This window comes from Diuraphis noxia, unplaced genomic scaffold, assembly GCF_037042655.1.
Source record: "Diuraphis noxia isolate RWA-SAM2 unplaced genomic scaffold, SU_Dnox_SAM2 contig0001, whole genome shotgun sequence".
Classification (NCBI taxonomy): Eukaryota; Metazoa; Arthropoda; class Insecta; order Hemiptera; family Aphididae; genus Diuraphis; species Diuraphis noxia.
The window spans coordinates 94,117,976-94,139,622 of record NW_028301711.1 but is presented as its reverse complement, the minus strand read 5'-3'; the positions used below and the strand labels follow the sequence as shown (position 1 = coordinate 94,139,622).

Genomic DNA, 21,647 nt, shown 5'->3' with positions numbered 1-21,647 from the left:
TACTCAAAGATAGTGTTATCACCGGTTCGAGCACATGCGATTATGCGAGTCGAACCGTCTTGATAACGTCGCAAAATACAAAACGGAACAATTATTTCCGAATCCCGGACTGTTTTCTGTCTGATCAATTTTTTCCGAGGATACGCTGGTGCGGATCTCATGCAAATGGTGTGAAAAAGTTCTCAACGATGTTGTCGTTGAGAATTGGACGCGACTTGTCCAAGTGCATGGTGGCTGCTGGCCGCTGTTCTCTGTTGCAATTGCGTCTGCCGACGTGCGGGACCAATTTAATTCGACGAAGTTATGGTGACCGCGGCAACACCATTGGAGGTGGTCGCGATGGAGGCAAAGGCGACGATGACGATGATGGGTTCGTTAAACCCGGCAACTACAAGGTATTCAAGGATGACGACTCGTCAGTGATTTTGGACGTGGAAGAGGAACGAGCACTGCTTGACGCGCAGTTGTCCGCTGATGATGGCCGTTCAGGTTTTGAAGAAATTGATCCATTCGCTGGTTTTGATGTATCACGTGAGTTAAAATTTCAATGAAACTTCCGAGTAATTTATCCTCCCGACACCGTAACAGGTTTTGTCCCTAGCAGCTTCACTCTTGGAGGCGCAATTTTCAGCTGTCGCAACCTTTTTTAATACATTTTTTTAACTTATAAAAACAAAATTATACTATAGTATTACTAGTATTACAACTAAAATTGTTGTGATCATATAATATTATCATTTATTAGTAATATTAATTGGCAACAATTTCAAACATAATAATATTACCTAATTGTAGATAATACAATATGCAATAGATTTTGATTTATAACACTATACTATTTACTGATTATGAAAACAGATATTAAAATTGGCCACAATAAAACTTATTGATAGGTACTATTCAAAAAAATTTTAAATTGATTATTATGTGTACCTATTTTAAAATACTAATATTTTTGGTTTAGTAGGTGTGTGTATGTTCAATAATATTCATAATATACTTTTTTTACTGATATTTCGTTGGACTGATTTTGACATTATCAAATGTAATTCTATATTATTTTACATTTGTGTTACTAATTAATTAATAATAACTAAATAACATAATTTTATGATTTTTAATTTGACTAAAACGGAGACTAAAAATACTAAGCGTAATACACTAATACCCATTGGCCATTGTAGAAGGTCACATACTAAACAAATACCAAATTACGGTCCTCATCCGTTATTCTGACTACTGTAAGGCTTAATTTAGTCTATTATCTTGAATACTACCTTGATTTCATGACTTCCGCTGGTTTAAATTCCTTTATTATTATTTTGTATTTACTATTAATTAAAATAAATGTGGGTCTGCAGAATTTATTAAAAAATTACAGAAAAATAAAAAAGCATATGGAACCATACATTATTGTTTGGATTCTTATCTTAGCAGTGTTTATTTGGAGACAACATAGATTCTAATTTTAAATAAATGTATGGCAACATTAAAAATATGTTGTAACTTGACATAGTTATTATTTATTTCAATTACTTTGAATTTACCATATTTTATTATCATAACTACTTACATTATAGTAAACCATGATTTGAAATTATAATATTATATGCTAAAACAGTTTTCTATTTTTATATATATAATTATTGTAACTTGTATGAATTTAAACAAACTTTGAGTATAATATTACCTAATGGTTAAAAAGGTCTCTACAGTGGTCGAATTGGAAAAAAACATAAAGGTGGACTCTAAATGAAGTTGAACAATTAAACAAATTAATTTAATAGTAACCCTATTTCTTGATGAATATAATAAAGGGGTACGCTATAATTTGAAGGAAAATGAAGAGTAGCTCAGTCCCCCTGTGTCCTCCCACAATTCAACCACTGGGTCTCTTACTTCAATTTTGCAGAATTTAGTTATAATATTGAATAGGTATTAGGTATTACAAAAGTTTTTGGAAGGTATTTGATTATAATATCATACAAATTTTAATATGTTGTGAGGTAACAACAATCTAGTATCCTTTTAATATTACATATATATATATACTGACATAAAACCGTTAAAAAATCATACAGTAAACATACTATTACTATTATTTATACAGAGAATGGTTATCAACTTATAATAAATTTTATTTTGATAACGATCTGTACATAAACTGTTGTTTATATAGTTATATTATTTACTCAAATGGTACAATGTTTGAAGTACAATGTATTTTTTCAACATAACTACCTAATGGCTAATACCTAGTGTAATATAATAATTTATACTATAATATTTAAGTGCAGTGTAATTTGTATAATTAGTAATTAATAATGACTAACAAATAATAACAATTTATTTTCATAAGATATACAAACTTCTTCAGCCTTTATCTACTTTAATCAAATAATTAAATTTCAGCAAATTATTTGTTTTCTCGCTCTGTTCCATACGAAACACATCAAATTTACGTACTGCAGATTTAATAGTGTATTTTTATCTTCAATGTTAGAATAAATCAATTGACATATTATTAAACTTTAAAATAAAAATGTTATCCAGGATACCTTAGGTATAGGCTTTTATTGATATTTTAATTTAAAAATGAGTTATAATTTAAATAAAATATTACATTTTAAAATGACATTAACTTGCTTTAAACTTAAAATATTATTAAAAACCCATAAGGTATCTTAGATTATGTTCTTTTAAGTTTAATCGATGTTGAAATAATTTAATATTAAAGTTAACATTTTAACAGCATAAAATTGTATCTGCTGAATACAAATTTTCCATATTATATAAGGGCCAAAGAAAGAGAGGAAAAACAAAATATGGTGCACTGCACTGATATTTATTTAATGTATGCACTGGTAGCACTCATCGTGTGACCGCGAGTTTGAAAAAAATTATATTTTAAAAAGTATTATTTATCTATCTATCTATTTCTAAGCTGAACTCGATGGGGGTGCAGTTGCATACCCTGCACCGCTGCACCCCCCTTGTGCACGCCTATGGTATAAATATAAAAACAAGTATAGAAAATTATAAAATAAACATTTGATGTAAATAAGTATCTACGATTATTCTTTTTTGAATTACAACAAACTGAAAAAAAGAAATCTAGTGAATATCCATTGTCATAAACCTATAAACATTAAATTTGACTTTAACCTAACCAAAGCATTATTTCGACTTCTTATTGAGTACAGACACAAAAAACACATCATTGTAAAAACAATATATTGATACATTCATGGTTTCGCTCTGCAGAATCTATAAGATTGCAAAAAATGCTCTTAAAAAGTATAAATTCATATTTGCATAAAATTAATTTTAAACTCTCTTAGCAATCAATTGGAAAAATAGATTAAAAGTAGTAAATACAACAAGATGCGCGTCATATTTAATATAATATATTTTTATGATGTGTTGCTACTCTGTGTAAACGTATAACTTTTCTCGTACTACAGACTGTTTTTCGAACAAGCGACGAATTTATGATTTTTCGTGTGTTTTTGTAAATCTACTATAGGTAATGCATTTTTAAGCTGATTTAGCATTCTGTGTATCTGTTTATGAGGTGCGATGAAATATAAGAAAGCCCCTTATTGTGAGGTAAGCAGGGATACGAAATGCAATTGATGATGACGAGATGATCAGGAAAGTCAATTATGATACTAAGAAGGGAATAAATTAAATAAGTATCTGCGATATATTTAATATTTTTGTATACTTTATTATATACATATGGACTATAGTTAAGTGTTATACGCGTGTTTATTATGTTATGTACTACCTAGGTACCCATTATATTGTGTATTATATTACTTGTAATTATTGTTTGATGTCAGTCATTAATAATATTTTTGAATATATAAGTACCTATATTATGAACTTATATCAATAATTATTTATATTATAATACGTTTCAACCGCCGACCTCCTTAGTTCAAAATCATTTTATAATATTTCCCTTACAATAATGACGTCATGGCGATGTATACTCAAAACATACAATACAACAGCGAGTTCCTGATTTTTATTTTATTTGCAAAAATATAAATTATAATACTACTATCAGGGATGCATTTAGAAATGTCTTGTGGTGGGGAGGAGGACAAAAAAAAGTTCAAATTATACACTGTTATAACTTATCTCATATTTTCCATTTTTCCCTCACAAAAAGTTATCATCATGACCAAATAATCAAAATACAAGTATTATACAAAAATATTTTAATTCAGTGGTATTGGTATCAAATATCAATAGTATCATATCATGATAATGATAATTGATAATATATTGATATGCCACCATGCGCAAAAATTAAGAGGACCTATGGAGATTATTAATACTCAATACAATAATAAAGATAGTATAAGAAACGGTGAACGGGAAGGGCACGGACCCAATGGGCACCCTTAAATACGCCCTTGACTACTATCATGACAAGACCAAATAATTTAAAGTAAATAATATGTATAAATATATTTATAGTAATATATTAGGTAGTTATTTGTTCAGTTTATTTTTATTAATAAGAATAAAGAATAAAATAAATATATTATATAATTAATATAATAATATATTTAGGCATTTATTTTCTAAATAAACGTGGAAATGCTTCTCTTTAAGTACCGAAATAATTGAATACAACCTAGTTCCCTACAGTGAATAACTTATACTATAAAATTAAAAAATCAAAAAAATGTCGGAACCCGCATTGAAAAAATGATTTACATTGCTTATATACATGTATACTATATTATCTATATTATGCACTATTTATTACATAAGTATCCACTCGTATCTGTTTACTTACGATCCAATATTTCAAGGCATATTCTATGATGCACTGTATTATACCTATACGTATACATTATAAAACCTACAGCACAGTATAAGCATATCAAATAAATGTCGTTTAAAAATATCATATTGATTTTGTTTGACATTTCGTGTTTATTAGATGACGAAAAAACAATAGCAAAATAAAAAGGTCATAATAAACCCCGAATTAAATTTAGTAAAAGGCAGAATTCTAAAATGTATTTAGGTTGTGAACTTTTCCCCTAGGAATATTTGTCGTTATCCATCATTTACCGTGAATAATATGCGGGTAGCATGCATTTTATATGGCATCTACTTTTGTGGAACAAATTTGTGACGTCTCATGCCAATGAAGAAAAATCGTAAAAATAAATTAAAAATGAAATATTGCAGTTAAACCTTTAAAACTTAAGGTTACATTTTGGATAGTTCTACTATACAAATATAAACCTTTAAAACTTAAGGTTACATTTTGGATAGTTCTACTATAAAAATATTGTATTTACTTCATTATATAAACGTGTATTGAACGCATTTATACAGGTGGCGTGTCCGGAGTGTTTGAAGTGGAGCAGCTAGTCGAAGTGCTCCAAAAGAACAATGCCTCGAATGTGTTCGTCGCGTCTATCCCGGCCAATGTGAGGTACGTCGATTACATAGTAATTGCGACGGGGAGATCGCAAAAACATTTGTTGTCAATCGCCGATTTCATTCACAAGCTTTTTAAGAAAAAGCGCCGTTCATCGGACAACATACCCAGAATAGTGAATAAGAAGCCTATAGACTGGATTGCATTAGACATAGGTAAGTTTTCTATAATGTGAACTCGAGTTATTATTACTATATAATTCATGTTCAGTAGATTTCGTCAAATAAATGACGACGTTTCATTTATTTACTCCAGTATTAAGTATTAAATATAGATAAAAATTAAATTAAAACATAAAATAGACAAAGTCTATTAGTTACTGTCACGCTTGTTTAATAATCTTTAACTAGATACCGACAAAAATTAGATCAAAAATTTAACATTTGATGAAAAATTAAATTTTTTCGAATTCAGCTGAACGTTTTATTATTAGGCCGTAGATCGCGTTGTATTGAATCCGAGATCAGCGGTAAATTTACATTGCCGGTGATTACCGCTGGGGTACTCACTCAGCATTCGCCATTATTATAATAATTGGTCCTACGTAGGTACTATACTTTCGTATTGTGAAGTTACTCCAGCTTAGTACACTGCAGAATATTATACCAATATAGATATAAAATAACAAAAAAATTGTTTAAAGATACCAAATTTGATCTTTTCCCCCTCCCTACCTCCAGTATATGAACATTTTCGCTCCTCACTGTTTTATTACAATATAAATATATAAACATATTCTTTTATAAATACAAGTATATACAATGTAAGCGTCTGTATAATAATATTATAATATCGTCGTGACCCGAAAATTATTACTGTGGGACGGCGGAGCGACTATTATTTTATGGACTGATTTCACGCCCGCGTCGTTGTTTAATGTGACAGCGCGCAGCGTTTGGTATACATGGTCTTCCATTGTTGGAGAAGAAATCAACGGGCGCCGCGCCGCGCCACGAACAACGCGGCGTACAACCGATCGGTGCACTGTGATAAAAACGAAACAAAAACAAAAAAAGCCATACAATTCTCGGCGTGTGTGCCTACCTTTATATGTATGCGTATAAAATATAATATTAATTGTATACGAACTGCTGTCTGAGGGTCGTTATAATAACTGACAGCGCTACAATATACAGGGTGATTCACCAAGTATGCTCACCCCCATTAATTCAAATTATTGAATTTTTTTTTTTTTACACTACCTATTTGAGAACAATACTACGCAGGTGAATAAACTTCTGTTTTTAAAAGACAACATCCCTTTTTCACTGTACCTATCTAAGTAAATTAGTACCTAGTGGATATAGTGTTTTTGAAAACTTTGATATACCTAACGGCTAACTTAATTCAAAACTCGAACCATTATTCTCTTAGCTATTTTAATGTTATATAATATACATTCTAATATAATAATAGTTCTTAAAAATACAGGTTAAACAAAAATATAAAATAGTTAAAGGCTTATTTTTAACAAATTATAAACTACATTGATCAAGGAACAATAAATTATTAAATTACTATAGCTTCCATATTTTTCAAACCCATTATTGTGGACTTGCAATTTATTCTTAGTATTATATTATGTTAATACCTAGTCGTTTAAATTTTTATTTTGATATATAAAATAATCTAAAAAATTCACAGCAGAAAAGAGGAGGGAGGGTTCTCATTTAAAATACAAGTTTTTATCTTCACTGGTCACGCATCCTTACCAGTAGTGGGTACACGAAAATCTCAAGATTTTGAAGAGCTATATATTATTGAAGAAAAATAGGTTTGAGCATGATAGGCGAATCACCCTATATGTATAATGTGCACCTGCTCTCTTATATCTAATTATTTAGCCATGGCGATGGCGTTGGTAATAATTATACGATGTCATATACTCATATATAATAGATAGGACGTATATGTTATAGAAATCATGTACAGCACCGAAATTTCTGGCCCGTTCGGTTAAATCGACGATATAAAATATTTATTTTTTATGTGTATGTGTGTGTGTCTGGCATTTATCTAGAATCACATGATCAAGGTAATAGGGTGGCATAATGATCAGCTACATTTTTCTAAAATGGTCCACATTTACCCTCCTCCTCCCAATTAGTCACTGATTAAATTTATTAGTATATTTATATTGTTCATAACATGATTTTCTTTTCTTGTGTTTGGTATTATTTTAAATTCTGATGTTAGCAGTTCTGTATCCAATTTATAATGTTGTACTAAAGGTTTTAGGTCATCATAGCTCAGAAATTTGACATTTTTCCGGAAATTGATAAAATCAATGGCATACACGGTTGTTACTAGAGTTATTGAAAAATTTGTATCTTACTTCTGTCAACCTGACTATGCTGTTTGAAAATTTTGATTGTCATGACGAAGTAAATATTTTTAGATTCTGAGCGGGATGAGTGATGAATGTCTTGATTTTACCATGATGTGTGTGTTTTTTTGTGTCTATAATCACGTTTTGGGGCAGTAAAAGTGCTTCGATTTTTGACTTCAGTACCTTATTCGATCATAAAGTGAATCTAGTTGGTACTTAGGGGTCAAAAGTGAAAAATTCTTAATACTTTTCTAAATAATCGAGAAAAACAAACTAAAAATTAAGGGAAAAACGGGAAATTTTATGCACGCTCATTTTTCGACAAAATCGATTTTGGTTTTTGATGTAACTTTAAAACAAATGACCATAGATACATGAAATTTTCACCGAATGTTTATATAAGTATATTCTATCCACCATGCATTTTTCAAAAATGTTCGACTTAAGTTGAACTATTCATAGGCATTTGAAATTTTCGATCATTATTAGTTTTTTTTAAAATTAATATCGATAAAAATTTATTAGTTATGCAGAAAAGCTTGAAAATGTAATACAAGGCTCTTAACATATTGTTACAATAGCAGTTGAAAAATAAAAGAAATTCATAGTCACAATTTTTTTTATAAGCATTCAAAGTTTGAATTTTGACAAAATACGTAAAAATCAAGAAAATTCACAAATTATTTTAAGCTAGAAATTCATAAAAAAATTTCTTTTTAAATCTAAGATTTGAAAATTTAGTACAAGATTCCTTAAAAGTTTTTCAATCTTTATCACGAATAAAAAGTCCACCGGAAATTCAAATTAAATTTTTATGAGCATTTGAAATTTAAATTTTTACAACATTGGATTTTCACTTTTAGCGATTTCCTTATTTTGATGTAACTTTAAAACAAATGACCACAGATAAAATTTTCAAAATAGTTAAATTTGTTTTAAACTGTTTACTGACATTTTAATTTTTCAACATTTTTGGCTTTTTTTTCTATAAATATCGTTAAAAATGTATTTGTTCGGTAGAAAAGCTTGAAAATTGAATACAAGGCTTCTAACACATTGTAACAATAGCAGTTAATAAAAATATTAAAAATTCGTAGGCACGATTTTTTTTTATAAGCATTTAAAGTTCAAATTTTGACCTAATACGTAAAAATTACGGCAATGTTCAAATTATCTTAGATAGAAATTCATAAAAGTTTTTTTTTTTAATTCTAAGATTTGAAAATTTAATACAAGGCTACTAACATATTTTTACAATAGCAGTTGCAAAATAAAAGGAATACATAGTCACAATTTTTTTTATAAGCAATCAAAGTTTGAATTTTGAAAAAAATACATAAAAATCAAAAAAATTCAGAAATTATTTTAAGCTAGAAATTCATAAAAAATTTTCTTTTTAAATCTAAGATTTGAAAATTTAATACAAGATTCCTTACAAGTTTGTCAATCTTTACCACAAATAAAAAGTCCACCGGAAATTTTAATTAAATTTTTATGAGCATTTGAAATTTAAATTTTTACAACATTGGATTTTCACTGGATTTCACATTTAGCGATTTTCTTATTTTGGTGTAACTCTCAAAGTCTAAAACAAATGACCGCAGATACTTGAAATTTTCACTGAATGTTTATATAGGCATTTTCTATATTTGGTAAAATTTTCAAAATATTTAGATTTGTTTTGAGCTGTTTACTGACATTTTAATTTTTAAAATTTTTTAGTTTTTTTTTTTGTATAAATATCGATAAAAATTTATTTGTTCGGTAGAAAAGCTTGAAAATTTAATACAAGACTTCTTACACATTTTAACAATAGCAGTTGAAAAATAAAATAAAAATATAGTCTCCATTTTTATTTACAAGCATTCAAATTTTGACTTTTAACAACATACGTAAAAATCACGAAAATTCGTAAATTATTTTATGCTAGAAATTCATTAAAAATTTTCCTTTTATAGCTAAGATTTGAAAATTTAATATAGGGCTCCTAACATATTTTTACAATAGCAGGTGAAAAATAAAAGAAATATATAGTCAAATTTTTTTTTATTAGCATTTAAAGTTCAAATTTTGACTAAATACGTAAAAATTACGGCAATGTTCAAATTATCTTAGATAGAAATTCATAAAAGTTTTTCTTTTTAATTCTAATATTTGAGAATTTAATACAATGCTCATAATATATTTTTACAATAGCAGTTGAAAAATAAAAGAAATGCATAGTCACATTTTTTTTTTACAAGCATTCAAAGTTTGAATTTTGACAACATACGTAAAAATCACGAAAATTCGCTAATTATTTTAAACTAGAAATTCATAAAAAAATTTCTTTTAAACCTAAGATTTGAAAATTTTTAATAGTCTATGATATATCCTGGACAGATCGACCGTTTTCGCTCAGAATCGTTTTTCGTATACAATTATATAATATCATTGGATTCAAATTTAATTCCATCCATTACAGTAACCCACTTGTAGCCTACTGTACAGCAGAGCGACATCCACGACTTACCCGCCTTTTTTGTTATGATATTTGTAATCGTTAGGGAAACATGGCGTTAAAGATAATTATGTAATATAATATCAAATATCTTAATAGACATTTTAATATATGGTTAACTTTTTTATTCAATAATGTTATGATAGTTATTTTAGCCCTTAGTATTTCACAATACCGTCTGTAAATATTTTGTTGGCTGGGCCACACCTATATAAGCTAATTAGCTGGTGTGGTATGTTTGTCTGTCGATTCTTATAGTCTAAGTCTCCAAGTATATATATATATATGTATATAAGAATTATAAAAACAATCGTACTATCGATTTATAATTTGAATTAAGTACCGAATGTAGGTATATGTGATGCTGACAAGAAGATTAAAATCTAAAAAATTTTTTTTTTGGTTTATTAAATTGATATTGCAATATAAGCTATATCCATTTCATATATTATACGAATAAAATATCAAAAGTTTTTAGTGCTTACTGTTGCATTTTTAAGGATTTTTTAATTATATAAAGCATATTTCTTGATTTTACAATTTTTTAGTGCGTGTTTGATGATTGCAGTGCATATTTGATGATTAATACAATTTTTGTAAAATGAAATGTACCTACACATTAATTCGAGATTTTAATCGTAGATTTTACGATTTATTCTATATTTCATTTTATTATACGACGACATATGATATGATACGTGTCTGTTGTGAATTGATTTTAGATGTGAAGAAAAGTGAATTGTGTAATTAATATTATGCCTAATTTATATTTTTATTTTTAACTTGGTATTGATTTTCCCACGATATAGTGGTCGGCCAATTACCAACGATTTTCGGTGGTATTATTGACATCACTGCGTTATTAGTATTATTACTACTACGAATAGATATTCTTTTATACTAACAACAAGTGTTGGCTTTTTTGACATACATTCTTAAGCAGTGTGACAGGTACAAAAAAGAAAAGAAAAAGAATTGAATACATATTAGTATATTACTGTTTGTTTAAATATATTATATAATTATATATTATATTCTCAGAACAATATATAATACTAGTTACTCGTATGAAATCTTTATATTGTGGCTTTGTAAATTTTTAACATCAACACAATTTTACTTTAAAGTTTCAAATTGTAATGTCCACCACAGACATTTGTTTTCTTTACCTATTTGCAACACCAATTATTTGACAGATCAACTATTACATAGAATGATGGCTTTAAATAATAACTTAAGATTCCATCAACTCTATTAGTTTTATAATTCTATAAAAATAATTATTCATTGTATTTTATATGTATGTATTTATTATCTTGTATTGATTTTTGTAAAAAAAATAAAATTACATATTATCTAATAATATTATTTGGTTTACCTATATGACTATAATGGTAATTGAACAATTTCGACATAATTGGACATTTTCCCTGCATATTTTTATTTCAATATACCTATATAATTAGTATATTAATATAATAAAATATATGCAATTATTATTTTTATCTTTTCTTAATGTGTAATTAATTTAATTATTTACATTTTCAAATTATCATTAAATATCAGTAAATATAATTATAAAATACATAATATTAATACAAATATTAAAAGTATTAATAATGTTTAAAACATTATTGGTATCTAATAGTAAAAAATAACTAGAAATTGCGACATAATATGAAACATTTTGTAAAAACTCTTTAATGTCCGATTCTTTAGTTATCTCTAAACACATATTTTTAACCCTATTTTTATTTTTTCTTAATGTGTTATCAACTAGGTACTATAATAATTGCAATGGTTATTTCGCAAAATATATTGTTATTATTATAATACCTACTTATTTGAAATTGTTTTTTAATATGGGGGGAATATCCGCATCAAAAAATTTACGGGGGCAAAATGTCTTACTATGCCGAAAATAGCCGGAGGGAATATATCCACCATCCGACATTAATATACTGAGAAAACAACCTCAGTTTTTAATTGTATCATATGCTTTTGATGACTCAAACCAGGACAATTTTAAATCAGCCATTGATTTAAAAAAATGTATTAAATATGCATAATATATATATATATATAACATTCAAAATTTAAAAAAAATATGATGAAATGTTGTTTTTTTAGTATGGATAAAATCGACATTATTGTGAAATGTATTGTTAATTATCTATTCCATTATATTGAGTATTCTTAATAATGTTTATTATCTTCTTTTCAGGTAATATAGCTGTACACTTGTTGACAAAAGACACTAGGAAGAACTTCGACTTGGAGACAATTTGGAGCGTTGGAGAAAAGTTCGATTCCCACTTGAACAGGCCAGTGGATTCGTTGGTCACGTTATTGAACGAACACTCGTTTAGTTTAGACAATTTAGAGCCGGTTGATTTCGAACATGTAAAAACTCACTAACTCTTTGGCGTACGATTTTACTCAAGTCTACTGTAAATATGTTTTTGAATATTCTGTTTTGTTTTTATTGTATTTAATTTAAAAACGAAATCACCGTTTTTATTACAAAAATTAAAAAAGTAATAAAAATAATTGCCTTGTGTGTGCATATTTTTCCACGTAATCTGAACATATTTAATATTTTAAAACGAGTGTAAATTGTATACGCCCTCAGTAAATAATTATACGTCTACTTAGTATACTTGACTACTTCATCTCTAATACACTGTGGCAATGTTTAAATTGTTAGTAAAATCAACAATTCATTGTATAGGTAGTAGGTATTGTATAATGTATGGTCAGTTGATTTATGCGAAGCCGCGAAGGTAAATGAATAACGACTTTACAGTTTTTGTAAAGAGGTGGTACTTACTCAAAATTGAAATAAACGACGTATCATTATACTAAACAATTCTGAAAAAAAATAATCTTGGATACATCAGCAAAACGAAGATAATTCTTTGCAATTTAAATTTTTTGGTATCTGTATCGGCAATGAAAAATACAACGGTGTTATAAAGGTTTTTATTTCATTTTATTTATTATTACTTATTGAATTACCCGACTTTACTCTGGTTAAAATAACTCTATCTTTGACCGTTTTGTTTCAATCGAAACAATGAAACATATAATTCAAACACAATTAAAATGATTAATTTTATGATTTTCCATTTAGTTCTGGATATTATGTTTTTTATGTAAACACGAAAAATGGATATAAACTCAACGAATACCTAACTCTGATGTAAACCCAACATCGTTAAGATTGGTATTCATCTTTAATTTTCATGTTTTACTTAAAAACTATGTCTAAAATTAAGAAAGCAAATCATAAATTTATATTCATCATAATTATTAAGTTCATATTATAAGAATTGATTTTATTATTTGCTATTTTTTTTAATATACTCATAAATACATAATATTTACTGTCGTATTTCTACTAATTTTTTAAATGATAGTAATATAATGTGTGACTTAGTTAATGGAAATTTAGGGCCCGGGTGGCCGACCCCAAATAGTTGGGAGAGAAGGCGAAGGAAAAGAAGAGTAATATATAATGTTAACTTAAGCATTTAAACATTCACCAAAATATTGAGCCTCAAATAAATACATGTGTGAGCAGTGTTGGATAGTAACGTATAACGCAAATTACAAATCACTAAAACGAAATAACTTTTGTGGTAACGTTGTAGTAATTTTTATTTTACTTAAATTAGCGAAATTACTTTTTTGAATTAATTTCTATGGAGTAACTTATTATTTTTCACGTTATTTAAATAAGTTAAGAATGTAGTATTTATGACAAAACCTAGTGGCTAGGATACTGGAGAAAAATTAAAAATCAATTACACTAAATTTATTTACGAGTTCATAATTCCGGAAGTTTGAGGAATTAAATTTCTATGTATATTTATGTATAACTATTGATTTTATATAACGTATTTATAGCGTATTATCAAATCAATGATGTAACGTTTAGTCGTTAATAATAATGTACCTACATCATCAATGATATACGTTTAACTATACAATTTATATAATAGTTTACCTACTACTTATTAATCCATATAGACCACATAGTCGTTGTGTAAACTGTTAATTTTTATAAAAGTAACGTTATTTGTAACGCCTTACGGTTTGAATGGAAGAGTAACGTGACGTGTTAAAAATAATGTCGGAGTACGCCAACGTATTTTAAATAAAAATATTTAATTTGAGGAGTAACGTAAATGTATTAGGTACTCTTCAAAAGTAATTTATCCAACACGATTATGTGTTTTGTGAGTAAACTACTCTTTAACAACATATAGTGGTGGACAAAATAAAATAAAAGTCCCCTCGTAGTCTCGATAAGGAATCTATTATCTAGGTAATATAATTTTTATTGAAAACTGACCAGTCACCAGTACTTATAGTTATTGAGTATAAACAAACATACATTTCTATATCTATGTATTTAACGCAAGTGTCATCGGTGGGTGGCTTCTTCATTCAAGATGTCATTATATTGTCATTGTCATTAGCTCATACTCTTATTGTACCGATTGCGTATAGATTGTGTATTAATTAATAAAAAATAAATAAAAATAAAAAATCGGGTAAGTGGATATCGCTCTGTTGTGCATTAGGATTGTGGGGTGGACCTCTGACTAGGGTAGGTTAAATTTGAATGCAATGATAGGTATCATTGTATACGAAAAACGATTCTGATCGGAGATGGTTTATCTGTCTAGGGTATATTATAGATCATTAAAAATTTTCAAATCTTAGATTTAAAAAGAAATTTTTTTATGAATTTCTAGCTTAAAATAATTTGCGAATTTTCGTGATTTTTACGTATGTTGTCAAAATTAAAATTCGAATGCATGTAAAAAAAAATTGTGACTATGTATTTCTTTTATTTTGCTACTGCTATTGTAAAAATATGTTAGTAGCCTTGAATTAAATTTTCAAATTTTAGAATTAAAAAGGAAAACTTTTATGAATTTCTATCTAAGATAATTTGAACATTGCCGTAATTTTTACGTATTTAGTCAAAATTTGAACTTTAAATGCTTGTAAAAAAAAAATGTGACTATGCATTTCTTTTATTTTTCAACTGCTATTGTAAAAATATGTTAGGAGCCTTGTATTAAATTTTAAAATCTTAGATCTAAAAAGAAAAACTTTTATGAATTTCTATCTAAGATAATTTGAAAATTGCCGTAATTTTTACGTATTAAGTTAATATTTAAACTTTTTCAAAAAAAAAAAAAATTGTGGCTATGTATTTTTATAATTTTTAAATCACTATAAGAATAACTTATGAGGAACTTTGTATTATATTTTCAAGTATTTTGATAGGGCCAAAAAAATTTTATCGACACTTCAAAAAAAATTTTTCAGAAAAATTAAAAATTTCAGTCATCTATAAATATCTAAAAAAAAGTCAAAATATTTTAAAAATTAAATCATGTAAAGAAAATGCCAATCTAAATAACTTGTGAAACTTTCAAGTATCTACGACTTATACTTTTTGAATAATTACAAATATTTAAAATCGTTTGAGGATAAATCATTATCGTTACGCTATTTCGTAAAAATATAAAATTCAAACGCACTTAAAATTGTTCCTATAATAATGTTTCGAGTTTTCTCTATAGATACTTGAAAGAAAACTTATGGAAAACTTAGGGCCAGTTGTACCGTCTACGGTTAAACTTCGATTACGCTTAATCAGCTGATAATAACAGATATTTAACCGTGCAAATTCGGCCAATTAAACTCTGGTTATAACACTTTAATCAGAGACGGTACAACTGGCCCTTAGTGTTGTATTTTTTATTCTTAGTTATAAACACAAAAAATGTTATGATTTTTCAACTTCAATATTACTTGTAAATTTTTGCGTTTTCGTAAAAATCTGAACTATAAACGCTAATAAAAAAAATTGTGACTTACGATTTTTAATCTTTTTTAGCTACAATAAGAACAACTCATTAGGAACCTTTTATTAAATTTTCAAGTTTTTTTGGTCGTCCAAAATTTTTTTACCGGCACTTCAAAAAAAAATTCTCAAAAAATTGAAAATTTCAGTGGTCTATAAATAATTCAAAAAAAGTCAAAAATTTTGGAAAATTAAACTGTATATAGAGAACACTAACATAAACATTTGGTGAAAATTTCAAGTATTTAAAGTGATTATTTTTTGAATTACAACCATATAAAAAAATCGATTTGGTCGAAAACTGATTTTGCGTAAAAATTCCCGTTTTTCTGTCATTTTTTTTTTGTTTTTCTCGATTTTTTTGAAAACTGTTGGAAAATGTTTACTTTTGACCTCTATAATGCACCAAGGATCTTCAATTTTACATCGGAAACCACCCCCAAAGTTTGAAATCGAAGCATTATTTCGACTAGTTATGCTGTACACAGACACACAAAAAAAAAAAACAAAAAAAAAAAACACACATCATTGTAAAATCAATACATTCATCACTTCGTTCAGAATCTAAAATTTTTTTTTTTTTTATTTAAGATTAAGCCGCAACAACAAAGATTATTGGCTGAAGTTAAATTTAACATAAGGTGATAAAGGATGGATATTTATACAATTCAAGCTTGGGGTGTGAAAGTGTGTTTAGATTAAGTTATATAATTTAGTTAATTTTAAAAAGGTAAATATCTTCTGAGTGTTGTCGGGGTCAGGACCAAGAGCTTCGTAGAGATTGTCAGCTAGTTTGAGGTTGACTCTAACATTGTTGTGTTCACGGCAGAAACATATGATGTGTTTGACTGTAGGTGTTTCGCCGCATGAGAAACAAGGTTCGGGATCCGTTTTAGACATTAAGTGTTTGTGGGTTAACCATGTGTGACCGATTCTAAGTCTATTAAGAATTACTTCTTGACGCCTGGTAAGTGGAGTGGTTGGCCATGGGAAAATGCTGGGTTTGATTTCGTTTAGTTTAGTACGTTGGGTTGACCAGGAGTGTTGCCAATTTTTTAGAATGTGATCAGTAATAAAGTTTTTTGAGTCTTGCAGAGTATGTGAGCCGATGATTAGAGAGTGAGGAGATGAGATGGACTGTTTGGCATATGTGTCTGCTATCTCATTTCCAGGTATGCCGATATGACTAGGTATCCATATCATGGAGATAGTCTGTGCGTTGTTTTGGAGAAATGATATCTGGTTCTGGATTTTTTGTGAAATGCTATTAGGTTGGAAGTAATTTTGGATGCTTGTAAGTGTACTAAGGGAGTCGCTTAGTATAATGGATTTGTTTATTGAGTCCTGTTTTATAATATCTAATGTATGGGAGATAGCCAAGGCTTCGGCCGTATAGATTGAACAATAGTCAGGGAGCTTGAGCATTCGTCTGGTTTCACCGAATGTAACTGCAGCGCCTACGCCGGCGTCTGTTTTGGATCCATCCGTAAAGAAGAATGTGTGGTCTTGGTATCCTTCGAGAATAGCTTGTAGTTCACTTTTATAAATGTTAGGTGTAGTTTCGCTTTTCGGGAGAATCTAAAATGTTTTATTTAATTCATGCATAACTATATAACGGGATACCGGATGAATTCACATTGAATAAATTTAAATTTAAAATAACAATCAAAAACATTTTTATACATATATAAGTCGATTTACAAGCAATATATAGTACATGATTTAGTATAAGTAGTTTAATAGTGCGTAAGTTAATTTATAACTATTATACAATATATAACTACCCTTATATAGGTACTAGAATTACTAGTTTACTAGTTTCAACATTACGTCAATTTTATAAATAAACTATACATAAATTAGATCAAAAAAAATCAGGTGACCTTTAACTCGACGGGTTAAACAACAACAGTTGTCAAAACAGTGTCAAAACTGTTGGAAAATGTTTACTTTTGACCTCTATAATGCACCAAGGATATTTAATTTCCCATCGGAAACCACCCCCTAAGTTTGAAATTGAAGCATTATTTCGACTAGTTATGCTGTACACAGACACACAAAAAAAAAAAAAAAACACACATCATTGTAAAATCAATACATTCATCACTTCGTTCAGAATCTAATAATATCTATTTATGATTTATTATTGATAAATCCTAATTTTAACATATTATAACATTTTCTTTTATTATTATTGTATTTTAGTATCCATTTCATATATTTTTATTATATCTTAGTGACTTCTATGAAAAGTGCTCCTTTCCAAGTAAATGGGTCATCGTTTGAAACTTAATCACTCATAATCGTAACTGTGTAAAGAAATATATATAATTATGTATAGCGTATCGATCCATATTGTATTATAATAGCCAATAGGTATACCTAGCGTTTAATTATAATAAGTTGATAATTACGAATACTGTGGATTCGTGGCTGACTTGAACGGTTTTCAGGAGTGTTTCAAAATATAGCGTGTTTAAAATTGCACATATTCCATATTACATTACACATATTATTCTTTAAGAGCGCGTAAAACACCCGTTTTTTTCCGTTCAAATTCATGTTTCGGTAGAATAGCTCTCATTTGGGTTACAGTGGTCATACAGTTATCAAATTTTGCAAAGATTACAATAATTCTCGTGTTTTTCCGTTGGATTTTTGTTATAGCTATAATACACTCATTTTTATTAACTGTGTAAGTATCTAGTTTTTTAAAAATTTGTTATTCGTCCTAGAAACTGACCGAGTTGACTTATCAATTATATACAACACAGATAATATTGTCATATTTATTTTGGCAAACTTTGGTTTTTTACGTTCATTATAATTTGAATGAGAGTTGTTCTCCCCGAGACATATTTATTACTGTTTTTAGAAATTTTTATATTTTTAGAATTTTGACTTGGAAATCATATTAAAAGTTTGTATAAACGTATTATACATACGCACACAAGTCATAATATTATCATTTTGATCATTTTTGATGGGCGATGCCCGTTTCCACCAAAATTGTACCTTTCCCTTTTCCACCAATATCCGTTTCCACCAAAAGTGTATCTTTCCCTTTTCCACCAATATCCGTTTCCACCAAATAAAATTATTTACCATGTTATACAAAAACAATTGTATACTACTATATTCTACGATTGAAAAAAAAAAATATCAACCAATTATATTATATATAAGTAGATACATAACTAAATACACAAATATATCATTTTTTTCAAGCCAGCATTAGTATTTTAAATAAACTTATTACTGTATTAAAGATTTTAATATAAGCGTATGTAGTATACAAATTATTTTAGTAAATTAACCGTGATGGTTTAATTATAGGTAAATCTCATTTGGGGGAAAAGGGAAAGGTCTACTTTTGGTGGAAACGTGTTACGCCATTTTTGATAGTTATAAGTTGGTCGTTGTCCGTTGGTATCTCACTGTTTTCTTCATTTAATTTAATTTAATAATATTAATATATATATATTATATCATATAATAAATTGATTAATTTGATTGTTTCAAGATATATTGTTGTATTTTTACAATAAAAATAAATATCCGGTACCATCATGATGAAGTAAAGTGTGGTAAGTTAAAATTTGCTGACCCTCCCCTATTAAAAGTTCCCGACTACGTCACTGGACTACTTCTGTTTGTATTTTAAACGTCTGAAGACTTCCTACATGATGTGTATAAATAATATTATATAGGTACGCGCGCTGTTGCGTTATTATCAAACGTTTCGATACGCTTTCACGAAACGTTCGTAATTGTTAAATTACTCAACGGTTTAACATTTTCTCACGTTTTATTGTTGTGTTGTCAATGTTATGAATAAACTAATCTCGTTATTGTTCAAACAACGAACTGCGGGCGTTTTGTTCGTTTTTGTATTTTATTTTTTTGTGCAATAAACGTCCATTTTACACCAAAAACGAACCTACCGTGCCTGCTGCATGTATATATACGACTTCATACTACATATAATAATAGTATACCTTACTTATATTTTATAACAAATCTTTTGTAATAATATTATGATGTGTGATATTATATTTTGTAATAAAACATTTTTATAACAACATATTATACATATAATACAGCTGTTATAGGATATTTTGACCGAACCTACTGCAGGTTTCTAAGAGGATCAAACGAAAACATAAATCTCGTCTAAATAATATTCTATATTACGAACGCTGCAACGCCACCCAATGATGACGGGATTTTTATTTTTTTTTTATTAGAATAAGCCTCGGCAGCGAAGGCCACTGGCTGACGTTTGACAATTATTAACAATTGTATAAGATTAGTTATTAGTTACCTATTACAATGATTTTGTTAGTACATTACATATTGTGGTTAATTTTATACAACAAATTTTCGATTTGTATATCTTCGATGAAGCTTAGAGTATTTGTGACGGTTTCTACGTTCGGGCCTAGTGATTCGTATAGATGTTCTGTGATGTTATGCTTATTTCTGGCGGCTTCAGTTTGTCTGCATTCGACAAAAATGTGTTTGATTGTCAGGGGGACTCCACACATGATGCACATTCTGTTTGTTCTTCTCGGTTCATTAGGTGTGTGTAGTGAGTATGGCCTATTCTTAGTCTAGTTAGATGGCGGGATTGGTTTGTACATCAGCCGACATACATTTTATTATTATTATAACATATTATTGATATTATACGCTTGCAGATGTCCGATCCAAGCACGTGGCCGCAAATATTATGTTCTTTTTTTTTCTGACGGGGGAAGATTAGCTAGGTGGATCCAATAACTTATAGTTAAGTATTCAAATAGATTTTCTATAATTAATTTCGTAACCGTGTACCTATGTCAAATGTGTGAAGATATAGATATTGATGCAAGCTCTGTATTTCACAAACTATACAAAGTACCAAACAGTATATACACATAATATATTAAGCCATATACGCGTAATAGACGCCTATTCTAAACTCATAATCTATCTGATAATATTCTAAAATAAATTCAAGAATAAGACACTCGTACCTATTTATACTACACCATAATATACAGTGTGTAATCGGTTGTTGGAAACACTCTATAACTTAACAAATATTAAAGATATTTGAATTCTGTTTGTTTGTGGTGCTTAACAAAGCCACGGCTACCTCAAGACATTTTGCTACCTCCAGAATCATCCTCATCATCTTCATCATCGGTATCATCAGATCAATGACCTAATTAAACAACTCAAATTTAAATTCATTTTACTAAAAAATAAAATAATGTACAAATTGTATTACTCTATATATTAAATGTATAAATAATATAAATGTATATAAAAAAAAAAAAGTTTATTACAAAAATTGTAAGCAAACTGTGATATTATAAAATGCAACGTTTTCGGCCAAAATAATTAATCCAACTTATTATAAAATAAATATTATTCATATCAATTTGGTATATCATAAAATATTTTTTTACAT

The 21,647-nt window shown here is 28.1% G+C and overlaps 2 protein-coding genes across 2 annotated transcripts; one reads left to right on the top strand and one right to left on the bottom strand.

Annotated features, from left to right (window-relative positions):
- The first annotated feature begins 47 nt into the window (after positions 1 to 47).
- On the top strand, positions 48 to 12,852 carry RsfS312 (ribosomal silencing factor RsfS-like protein, 312). Its single transcript, XM_015512155.2, has 3 exons — positions 48 to 531; positions 5,368 to 5,628; positions 12,527 to 12,852. The coding sequence occupies exons 1-3, from the start codon at positions 189 to 191 to the stop codon at positions 12,718 to 12,720; spliced, it is 798 nt and encodes a 265-aa protein (XP_015367641.1). The 5' UTR covers positions 48 to 188; the 3' UTR covers positions 12,721 to 12,852.
- Positions 12,853 to 16,882: 4,030 nt separating this feature from the next.
- On the bottom strand, positions 16,883 to 17,392 carry LOC149062505 (uncharacterized). The gene has a single exon (XM_089215346.1). The coding sequence runs from the start codon at positions 17,390 to 17,392 to the stop codon at positions 16,883 to 16,885; it is 510 nt and encodes a 169-aa protein (XP_089071472.1).
- Positions 17,393 to 21,647: the final 4,255 nt, after the last annotated feature.